Raw genomic sequence first — 12,214 nt, 5'->3', positions numbered from 1 at the left:
ATAAATCTACCATATCACGGCTGAAAGGAGCATGCTGCATATAACGGTCCCCTCTCCACCCACCCCCAAGCGGCAGCCTGCCCTTCTCACAGCAAAAGGGACCAAAAAGAAAACACTAATTCCTACCAATTACAATGAAGGAGCAAACAGATGCTTACCGTATTTTTCGCCCTATAGGACACACTTTTTGCCCTCCAAAAATGAAGGGGAAATGTGTGTGCGTCCTATGGGGCGAATGCAGACTTTCGCTGAAGCCTGGAGAGCGAGGGGGGTCAGTGCGCACCGACCCCTCTCGCTCTCCAGGCTTCAGGAAGCTGTCCGCTAGCCATGGGAGACGCAGCTCTCCCACGGCTAGCGGATAGCAGCCTGTTCTGGGGGCTGGGGAAGCTCGGGCTACCCCCGCACCTGGGGGGGGGAATAAAAAAAAATTCTTTATTTCCCCCTAAAAAAACTAGGTGTGTCCTATGGGCCGGTGCGTCCTATGGGGCGAAAAATACGGTAAATGTTTCCCTTTGAAATTAAGAGTACTACAAGTGCCAGGTTTGGCTGGTTTATATCAACAGTGTTTAGATATGAATCCACACAACAAGTCACATCAAGCCTAAGACTTTGCTCACCTGGATTTCTTCCCAGATGTCTTCATCTAGAAGAGTGGCTGCAATGTGGTGCTGCATAGGAACTATCAAGCAATGGCCTTCAGTAAGAGATTGGTAGTTTGGCAATGACAGGTAGACCTGGAGAGAGGGGGGTGGAATACAAGATGGTTTAAGCTTCTATGTATTTATTTTATGTTTCGTCCTTCCTTCTGAAGGAGCCCAGAGAGGCAAATGCGTGTAAGATACAACAAGCGAAACACCTAAAAATAATTCCAGTGCAGATGCAGACTGGGAAAGATTTTTACTTTAAACCCCATTTTTTCCCCAGGAAGCCTCTGGCACAAATCCCCTAGTCCCACACCCTGCACTACTAAGCCAGATCTGGGTTACAAGTTAGATTCTGTGCTCTTAAAAAACAGTAGCCATTTCTTCTTTATTGCAGAATCAGTGTGCAACCTGATACCTGTAACACCTAGTAGAGACTTATTCCTGCAATTTCCACTTTGGAACAGAGTCTACAACCTAACAAATTCATGGCTACAAATTCAGCCTAATTTTTGTACTCTCCCTCCCTTGCCTCCTCAGCCCCACCCTTGTTTAACAATTTCCATGGTTAAGAACTCCAGAGAACTGAAGGGCATGCCGCTTTTTGGTGACGCTTTGGTTGGGCCTCATAAATTTATTGCCCATGGTAGATTCTGGAACATTCTCTTATGGATCCAACAATGCTATTTATAAACCTCAGTATACGTAACTGAAATAATCACATTAATTACTCTCTTTTATGCTCCCTGCTGCTCTGGTCTCTTTACTGATTTACAGATCGCAAGCCCCCCAGAGCAAGGCTTTTATTCTCTGTAAGTTTGTTACTGAAAAATCATCATCATCAATGCAAGCCTCTCGAAATAATCATTTTCCAGCAGCATTTCATACAAGAGATTCAAGGCAACTGAATTTGTTAAGACAGCTTCACTTCAATGCTTAAGCCTTTATCCTCACTGACAGTATTTGGTCTTAGTCTATTCTGCTGTACAAGAAAAATAAAAATCTTTTGTTATGGCAATTATATGCTAACACATACTGTAGAAACACTTTTATTCTATGATGCAGGGAATTTTAAAAAATGTGAATGCTATGTCAGATATTATCAAAGAGATGCCACCTAAGACGTTATACCACATACAGAAAATCGCAAACACAATTTCATGCAACCCTGAGTCAGTGTATGCTTCTCCTATGAGTGGTTATACTTGTATTTTTCCTCATTTGGACAAAGCAATAAACCACATCTTAGGAAGGAGTGCAATGAGCCTTGCCTCTGCATGATCCTCCCTTCCCTTGTCCTCTGGCATAGCAGGGAAGATGTCAGAAATATGCACTTTTGTTTTAGACAAACTGCAGCCAAGTATTATATCTGAACCAGGACAAACTGTGTTTAGTCTTAACTATAGTTGATTTGGGGGGAAAGTCAACTTCAAAGCAAAGTTTATGAAGCAGGATTGGTTCAACTAACCCATAGTTCATCAGGCAGAGGCAAACTCCAGCCCTCCAGATGTTTGGGACTACAATTCCCATCATCCTTAGCTAACAGGGCCAGTGGTCAGGGATGATGGGAATTGTAGTCCCAAACATCTGGAAGGCCGGAGTTTGCCTATGCCTGGTTAAGATTAACCCAGTTTATAACTGTGGTTAATTGAAATATTTAAGGTTCTTATCTCCTCCACACAACTGTATTAGAGAAGTAGAGAATTGGGGGGGGGGGGGGAGAGAGAGAGCATGAGGCCATTATGTAACTATATACTCTGAACCAGGGCAAAGTATATAGTTACTGTAGGTAGTTCCAAGCACATAAAATTAATAAGCATAGGGAAATTTCCTATGTTGTTTTCTGAGCATGACATGCACCCGTCAGAGGTTGTGGCAATGCAATGTGGCCCTTGGGCCAAAAAGGTTAATCATCCTCATCTTAAGACACTGGGAGAATGCGCAGATCTCTTTGCTGAACAGAGATATGCCTGTGAAGACGAATCTCTTTCTGACATACACTGCATAGAGCAATACAGAACACTAATCGTATTTTACACATTTCAGTTCCTCCGCTGAGTCTACCAACTCCAAAATCTTGCCCTTCTAGACCATGCACTGCATCCGAAAGTTCCTTGCCTGTCTCTGCATATTTGTTTCCATGAAAAGACCTATGGAACAATCCAAACTCCCTTTGTGGGAAAGGGAGAACAGGGTTGGATTGGGCAGCCCTGCTGACCTCCACCTGCAGAATGAGTCCAGTATCCAGTGGCGCAGCAAGGGTTGTCAGCACCCGGGGCAAGGCAAGTAATTTGCGCCCCTAACCCGTGGATTTGCGCCCCCTAATCCTAACCCCCAGATGTTGCGCCCGGTGCAGCTGGCCCCCCCTGCACCCCCCCACGCTACGTCACTGCCAGTATCACTCCACATGCAGAGCTCTCCCTTCCACCCACCAAATGTGCAGGTTCCCTGCTGACAGAAGCCAACAGAAAGCCCCCAGACAGGAGCAGGTGTGGCTGAGTCAGCCCAATTCAGTCCCAGTCGCTATGCTGCCCCCAGGCTGGTGCAGAAATCTGCCTGCCCCCTTCCACCCAGCCAACTTGCTCAGCAAGGTTGCAGATGTGATGGTGGCCCTACCACCCCAGGAAGCTTTGCAGAGCAGAGGCCAGGAATGCACCCTTAGTCAGCCACATATATCCCAACCTCGGGTACAGATTACTCTTTAAAACCCGGAGTCAGAAACCAGGCACAAGAACAACAGCCAGTACACCTAACAAACAAAGAGGTTTCTATACAAGATGCGTCTTTTCTCATATGTTCCCTCCTAGGTTTTGAGATACTCAAGGCTCTAAAACCTCTGCATTTAGAGGTAGGGCTGACCGCTGTTCCTGCTGAAATAAACTCGGTCTAAAGAGATCATATGGCCATCTTCTTAAGGAGGCATTTGGCTGACTTAAAAAAAACAGTTTTACAACATTATGAAACATGGACATCAAATTATGTAACCTATTTTAAAACTGGAGTGATGGGGAGAGGAAGATGAGTAAGGGAATATTGTGGGATACATGGTGAAGGATAATGGGTATATGTGAATATCTGAGAGGAAGCTAAAGAGCCCGAATTAGCAGAATATAGACTGTTCATTTTCTTGTGTTTTAGGTTTTAGCCCAGTCATTACTGAGGTCAGAGCTAAGCATTCATCCTGTGGTCTGTTTCTGGTTATTTTTATCTACATTTTGTTGAATTGTGCATGTATTTTAGCTTAATGTTTGGTCATCCAGAGATTCTAGATGGGTCAAAGTCAGAATACTTTTTGGGGGCAATAAACTTGAGGAAATATGATTCTTGTTGAACTATGACGATGTTGAAGTAAACACATACTTCTAGCACGTTTTTTGAGGTGGGTGGGGCAAAGTCTAAAACAGAAGAAGAGGAGGAGGAGGAGGAGTTTGGATTTGATATCCCACTTTATCACTACCTCCAGGAGTCTCAAAGCAGCTAACATTCTCCTTTCCCTTCCTCCCCCACAACAAACACTCTGTGAGGTGAGTGAGACTTCAGAGAAGTGTGACTAGCCCAAGGTCACCCAGCAGCTGCATGGGGAGGAGCGGAGACTCGAACCCAGTTCCCCAGATTATGAATCTACCGCTCTTAACCACTACACCGCACAGAGTGTCCTCCTAATGTTTTAGGGCTACAACTCCCATCAGCCTCAGTCAACACAGCCAATTGTCATGATGATGGGAGCTGTAGTTCAATGTCATCTGGACTGCAGCAAGTTGGTCTCAAGTAAAAACTTCCATATGCTCTTTGCAACTAACCCAAAATTTATTTTAAAAGGCAGTGACTGCTGTCTGTAGTGCTGCTGAAATCTGGATGACTTTGCTTTGCTTTGTGGACCTTATTATGTTTTCTGGCTTCTAATTTCAACTTCCCCTCTATGACCCTTTTTCTCTTACCATTATTTGGCCTCCAAATTATTTACCCACCTTATGCAACCTAAATATTCAGCTCTTGCATATCATTGCAGCAAGGTCACCTGCAAATCTGAAGTACTGAAGAAGATTAACTTGATCATTCAAGACAAGAGTCGTATCATTTTAGTCGCACCCTTGAGGAAGTGGCTCTTTCCTCCTAATTGGAAGGGCCGGGAACATTCAAAGACAATAACTCATGTCACAAGAAGCAATCTCACTTTTAATCTCATAAAACCATGGAATGGAAAACAGCCCTCTTTTATTTCTTCCCATTTGCATCGCAGAACAGGCTGTGCTGCTTCCTTACCTTGTTACCAATTGCAATAATCAGGTGTTTTGGAAGTTCGGGGCTACCAAAGCAGTAAGGGCACTTCTCCATGCGTGCAGCAAGATGCTGATGCTCACGGATTGCTTGTTTCCTTTGCCTTCCCTCTTCCTCGCCACTTCGCTCGCCCGTTGCCGCTTTGGAAACAAACATATCATCCAGAGTGTAGTACTCTCTATCCGTTTTGTCTGAAAACTGAAGGAAAAGGAAGATTTAGTCAGTGTGGACAAAGTTGGACTTCCATCAGGGATTCCTCCTTGGCTATGAAGTTTCCTTGATGACCTTGAGCAAATCACCAACTCTCAGCCCAATCTCTCAGAGTTGTTGTGGGTGATCACAGGTAACACTGCCTGGCTGGGTTAAAGGGCAGGGTACACATATGAAAAAAGTTGACAAGAACAAAAAACGCATAAAGATGAGGCACATTACAGCCTTACCTTGGTTTTCAAACACCTTGGGAGTTGAACGCTTTGGCTCCTGAATGACCAAAAACCGGAAGGGAGTGTTCCGGTTCGCAAACGTTCTTTGGAACCCGAACATCTGATGTGACTTCCACAGCTTCCAATTGGTTGCAGGAGCTTCCCACAGCCAATCAGAAGCTGTACCTTTGTTCCCAAAAGTTTTGGAAATTGAACAGACTTCCAGAACGGACTCCGTTTGACTTCCAAGGTACCACTGTATTCTTATTAGGCAACATCCATATGGAATATCAAATATACATGGTAAGGTCCATACGCAACTGGAGTACTTCAATTCTGCATTAAATTGGCTGGAGTGGGGGTTGCAAGAGAATGTTCTGAACAGCAAATGAGGAGGGGTAGGGTAGTTGGTTCTAACAGTGTGACGTTGAATTCCTCCCATAATTTTTGACATACTGACTACAGAAGTGTGGCCATAAAGTTTCCCACAATCCAGTATCACTTCCTCATTCCAATTCATTATAACAAGTGATTATTAATATATATTCTCTACTATTCTCAATTTTGAAATAAAATTCAAAAATAAAAGGTATTGTTACCACCCCCAGTTCTGCACTCTCTTGCAGTACACCACTATAGGAGAGCTCATCTAATCTTGTTTAAAATCAAAAGGCAAGCGAGAAAATGAACAAAAGCAAAACGATCCTGCCCCAGCAATGCGCCGTTTTTTAGCAATTCCTTATGAAACTGGTAAAACTGATCCATAACACTGTGAGGCCCCATTAAAACGTGATGGTGAAGATGACCACAGGCAAGGACCTTACATAAGCTTCCCATGGAAGTGTAACCATACATGCCAGTCAGATATTCCTGGCATCCAAACTACCCTGGTCTGACATATCTGATTAATTGAAGCCATTTTTATTAAACAAGATGGCAGCCGCATAGAGCACTTAAGTGTATTAGTACATACCCTACAACCACAGGCCAAAGGGGGTCTTTTAAGAAAGGTATGTTATTTGAACGATGTGATCCCTATCTACAATGCTGAAGCAGAAATCTCTGCCTCTTAAGCAGCAGGACTGCTATCTCTCAGCTATCTTTTGATTATCAGAATTCTGCCCCTTTGGGGTTTCCTTGCTTGCTGGATTCAACGCTCTCTTGGACATCCAGAACGACACCAGCTTTGGCACGTCCTTCTCTGTTTTTCCTACAGAGTTTATATCCAGAGATAACTACGGTATGTTCCATTGGTTCCCTCTGTTCCACCAAGTATCCATCATCTCTATTCTATCAATGCCAGCCTCTAATACCAAGCAGTCCAGTTCAGTCACCCCGGTTCAGAGGCACTAGCATATAAACACTTGAAGACCATCCTCTCTCTTCAAGTGCGGTGCTTTGGCCTCTGTGAATTGCTATGCTGTGCTCCTGCACTCACAAGCCTAATTCTATGCCACCCGCACTTAAAATTCATCTCCGGGGGTGAGATTCATTCCAAATGGCGCCTCCTCAGCTCTTGCCAGTTTTACCCACTCCCTTCAGTTTAACAGCTGCTCTGCCACCTTTTCTATTTTCAGCGCCAACAGTTTCCATCCCGGTTCAAGTGAAGTCCTTGGCTTGCCCCAGAATGTGCACTGCTGGCTAGGATGCTGAGGCACGAAGCTGACTACAACTTTTCTCTCTTTCTTCGGTTTCCACAGTTATGGGGGTGGCTTTTAGGAAAATGGCAGCAGGGCCACACACAAAAACCGCTGTAAAAACGTATACGTTGCCTAAGAATGCCATCTCCAAGTATAGTGAAGAAAAGCAAAAAAATTAATAAATAAATAAAAAATCCAACCTTCTGTTATATAAAGTCCTGTTAACACATGCTTGCGTATTTGGGCTCTACTTATTACTACGGCTGTGCAACTAGTTTTCCATTCACCGTCTTTCGTAAGCTGATACGCTTCTCCCTTGCCTTCACCCACTGAACATTCGTTTCTCCCATAATAACACTAACGCAATCGCAATTCAAGATACACCTTCTACATGAATGCAAGAAGCGTTACTGCTGCTCTGAAAATCTGCCAGAAAGGAAAAAGGTATATAGATTGTATAAATTGGATCCGTGCGATTTTCAATTGCCATGGTAACACTGACATCACCCATTTTAAATGGAAGCATTTAGATTTCAGGAATGTTATACTCCAAATACATGACAGGAAGCTGGAAAAAAACCAGAATCCTGCTGGTGTTAGGAAAAACAATAGGTTTCAGCCGAAAGGATTGTGAATTTTATATATATATATATATATATATATATATATATATATATATATACGCGCGCGCACACACACACACACACACACTGTAAATGTATTTAGGGCTCAGCTCTAATGCAATAAAACGAAGGGCGCTTTTATCCAGGTGTTAATTAAATATTGCATTGATGAGGATTCATTATGCAAATTTTCCTTATTACTAGTTTAAGTCCTACTATGACTGTTGGAGCCTAGGTTTGCCAACTAATCCGAACATTACTAGAATGTCTGCCAACAGCTTCTTCCTAGTGAAACAAAACAATGATACCTGTCTTGCACAATGGTGTATCAACTACACAGGGCTGGCTCCCAATAAACAATAGTGGGAAACAGCCACTACTTGTTTCACAAGCGTTAGTGCAATAGTTGACATGGTACTATGATTAGGTGAGTTCCATAGAACTTAAGATGTCTTCTCTTACACAAGCAGATCAATACCTGCAAAATTATTTTTACTTTTCTTGCACAAGGCTGGCTGGTGCTTACAGCAAGCCCCATGGAGAGGCATGTCCTGGAAATCAAAACATGCCAGCAAAGCAAGTGCGTTAGCCTGCATCTTGGTGATGTCAGATGCCTGACAGGTGGGCAGCCCCAGCAACCTAAGTGGCCTGTGGGGTTTGTGGGATATCTGGACCCTGCCTGCTGGATAGATCCAATTTCCTACCCCTGCTCCAGAAATGTCCCACTGTGTCTGGATTGCCCTTGTCTACAATGCAAAGCAGCTTTCCGGAGGAAAGAGGTGGTATGGGCAGGTGAGAGATATATTCAGTAGTTGGAAGAATAAGGGAGAGGAGCTAATAGTGGTAGGGCTCTGTACTTCCCCTCTCACACTCAAGCCAGAGGTCTATTTCCCTGTCCAGCTTGTGAACTTGTAAGTCCTTACATTTGGAACCTAGGAATCTGCCTTATGTTTATGTTTTCTGATTGCAGCATTTCTCCATGACCTCAAACAGAGGGGTATCTTTTCCATCACGTGCTTCCTGGCCTTTTTAGCTAGAGATGCCAGGAACTGATACCGGAGACCTTCTACTTGTAAAGCATGTAGTCAGCCACTGAGCTACTTGCATTCAATTTTAAATTCATCCAACTCCATCCCCTTCAGTAACTCTTCCCAACAGTATCTGGTTCTTAATTTTCAAAGGTGTTGAAAAATGTCTCTTCCCTAAAATTTAACACTTCTTCTTTTGCTACTCTTACTCTTTCCGTTTCTTGGAATCAATTATTTTATTTACTCCAAGGTGCCTTCCTCCTTCTATTTCTACCTGTAATTTCTGCTGAACATAATGCTGCTTTAAAACCATCTCGTTCAACAGCTTTACACACAAGTGAAATCTAGTTGACTTTCATGTTGACAGCAAAGGCACTGAGACTGATCTCAATGTGATTTTACCATCAGGTTTTCAAGTTCAAAAAGTTTGTTTAAAGGATATATCAAGGCAAACTGAAAAATAGAAGATACCCTTGCTTCCTTACTGCACATTAGAAATCACATTTCGTTATTTTGCTGGTTGCAACAGAACTGAGGAACAGCCGTTGATTTAAAATAATGCAGACACACCAAAGCCAATATCTCAGTCAAAAAGATGAATGAAAACCCTCTGTAGTATTGAAGGGCCACTTTCTCACACACATTTTTAGACTTTCAGCAATATCAAGAAGACGACATCCATTTCAACTGTATTTCCCCTCCTCCCGTTTTCCTTACAAATGAAAGCATGAAAGAGAAAGTCATTATATGGGTGTCAATTCTGTGCACTTCATTAATACAGATGACAAAAATGGCTTCAGATGGTGCTTTTACAGCAAAAATTTAAATTGCTACCTTTCAATTTATCTACAGAGTTCATATACTTGAGATATTTATATGATCAGTGGCGTAGCGTGGGTTGTCAGCACCCGGGGCAAGGAAAGTAATTTGCGCCCCCTAACCCGTGGATTTGCGCCCCCTAACCCTAACCCCCAGATGTTGCGCCCGGTGCGGCCGGCCCCCCCTGCACCCCCCACGCTACGCCACTGCATATGATGATGTTTTGCACCTAAGTATTATGATTCTATATACACTGAAAATCAGTATGGTAGCGAACATGGTGTACTGGGGTCAGTCCAGGAAAATCTGGGCTCAAACGTTAAGTTGGAGGGCAGCCCAAATGCTGCTGCCTGTGAGTCAGTTGCAAATGCTTCCTCGTTTCTCTCTTCTCCTGCCCCAGAACCCCAGTTATCTTTATTTATTTATTATTTGCAAAAATGTCTAAGCCACCAACATTAAGAAAATGATACCGTGATCTTATGAACAGCATACAAACAGTAAAATTATATTCATAAAACAAACATAAAGTACTGGAACAAATCACATTGTTTTCTCCTACTTGAAACACTCACATGAAGATCTTAAGAGTATGTTATTCCAAACAGAATTTATTTTTTTTTTAAAGAGAAAAGTTGAAAGTAAGGGTTTTTAATATATTGGAAGCGCCTATTAGGTTTCAATATAAATTCAGACACATTGGGCCTTACCTTTGATGCCATTCTCATGAAAAGCTTATTCTGATCCTCCGCTGTCCTCATCTTTTCATTTCTGACCAAATCATTCAGGCTCAGATTATCATCATCCTGAAAATAGCGGACCCTTTCCTTCTCCACGTGAGTAGTGACCTGAAAACGAATAACAAGTACACGGATATTCATTTGGTGCCACTGTCTGGTTAGGCTAAAACAAACCCAATCTAAAAACAACTTTATAAAAGTAAGTGAATGCAATTCAGCACTTGAATTTTACAAAGCATACCTAATTTCAGCAAAGTAGCCCCAAACAGATACAACAGGGAATTTGTGGAATTTCTCATTAGATGCTGTCTAATGGAAAAGGGCTATTCAAATTATTGGAAAATGTACATCAAAGGCAGGCGCTCTTACACTTGTGGGGAAAGCACTGATAAGCATTTATTACAAATAGGACTACATAAGATTTATTACTGCCACTCCAGAAGGGAGAAAAACAGATACCAACTTCATGTCTGTGGCTTCATGTCTTTCACAGTGCCAATGAGAGAAGAATGTGGAGATGGGGAAGTTATTGACTTTTGACTATTTCATGGCAACATCGTCATGGTTTTATGCTAGTTTTCTGTGTTGATCTGCTTTTGCACTAACCATTCTAGTTTTGAACTGTACTTGTATTTTATTGTTGTGAACAGCCCAGAGGACAGTGTTGACTGGGCAGGATACAAATGCCCCAAATTTATACAAGTAAATTCTGAAAATAGTCTGGTAGCTTTCTTATATAGTACTTGGAGTTTCCTCACATCCTCCTGCCCAAACCCTTGTCCTATACTCTACATTTAAGAAAGTAATAATAGTAGTAATAATATTTATTATAACAAAAGATGTGAAATAAGCATCTTTATTACACATACCTTCTGCTTCCTTTTTCTGCCACTTGGCTCCAGCAGTTCTCCTGGAGTGTTAACAGGCCATGCTCTACCCGACTGATCAGTTCTGACAAGGACCACTTCATTATCTTCTTTGAAGCCTTCCGTCTGTACGAAGGTGTAAAAATAGAGGACATAAATTGAAATGGGGGTCATTTAAAACAGTTGTCATATCATGTCTAGAAATGGCACTTATAACAAAACTAAAGAAAACAAGCTATCCAAAATGCAATTTTTCAGTGTAAGAACCTTATAACTGAGAGTGTTTCATTAAACATGGTTTAGCCATGTATATCAGGTGTATATAAACAGTTTGCTTGGAATTATCCACTTCAGAACAACCTGAGCAGTTGGAGGTATGAAATATTTTAAATAATTACATGCATAATACACAGCTATCCTATACATAAAGCATCCTTTAGGATGCCTGCTTTGGTCTTTCATGAAAGCAACAAAGGAAGCAAAGTGATACTGTGACCTCCACATACACGAGAACTTGTAACCCTGGTTTCAAGTGGTTGGCAAACACAGATAAAAGGAACCTTGACAAGCACACTATACTCTAAACCAGAGTTTCCCAAACTTGGGTCTCCAGCTGTTTTTGGACTACAACTCCCAAGGCCAGTGGTCAGAGATAGTGGGAATTGTAGTCTAAAACAGTGTTTCCCAACCGGTGTTGCCTGGTGTGCCGTGGGAGGGAGGCGGGCGAGTCGGGCGGCGAGAGGCGGGGTGGCGGCGGCAAGCACATGCGGGGTGGCGAGCGAGCTCCCTCCCACATCCCATCGCCGCTCGCTTCGGCCGGCCTACTGGTTTTCGCGCCTTTGGGATTCCCTTCACGCCTTCCTCCTCCCGGGTCCTTGAGAGCGCGGGAAGCGGCAGCGCGAGACCGGCGTTGAGACAAAAACGCAAAGTTCCATTCAGGGCTCCCCTTTTGCCTCGTCGTCTCACAGTTTGGAAGATAGCAGCTCTCCAAATTAATAGTCCTCTTTGAATAGGCGGGGCCTGAGCGTTCCACCAATTTAGGCCTCCTGCCGGGATGTGATATGGCTCCACCTTCCTCAAGGTGGTTCTGCTTTTAAATATTTTCCACCCTGTCACTATGAGGACTAGCGACTTCTTTTCGTAAAATATAAAATCGCTGC

General features: G+C 43.0%; 1 protein-coding gene across 1 annotated transcript in view; it reads right to left on the bottom strand.

The window, feature by feature from the left end:
* The window catches only part of CWF19L2 (CWF19 like cell cycle control factor 2), a 77,035-nt gene that overhangs the window by 12,457 nt on the left and 52,364 nt on the right, over positions 1–12,214 (bottom strand). Inside the window, exons 11-14 of the mRNA XM_083736337.1 lie at positions 11,058–11,180; positions 10,159–10,296; positions 4,905–5,117; positions 618–734 (exon numbers count right to left, since the gene is read on the bottom strand). Of these exons, the coding sequence (XP_083592463.1) occupies positions 618–734; positions 4,905–5,117; positions 10,159–10,296; positions 11,058–11,180 (591 nt within the window). The remainder of the gene's footprint in view (positions 1–617; positions 735–4,904; positions 5,118–10,158; positions 10,297–11,057; positions 11,181–12,214) is intronic.

This window comes from Podarcis gaigeae (assembly GCF_964106915.1).
Source record: "Podarcis gaigeae genome assembly, chromosome: 4".
Taxonomy (NCBI): domain Eukaryota; kingdom Metazoa; phylum Chordata; class Lepidosauria; order Squamata; family Lacertidae; genus Podarcis; species Podarcis gaigeae.
The sequence above is the reverse complement of the archived record's forward strand: the minus strand, read 5'-3'. Positions and strand labels throughout refer to the sequence as shown.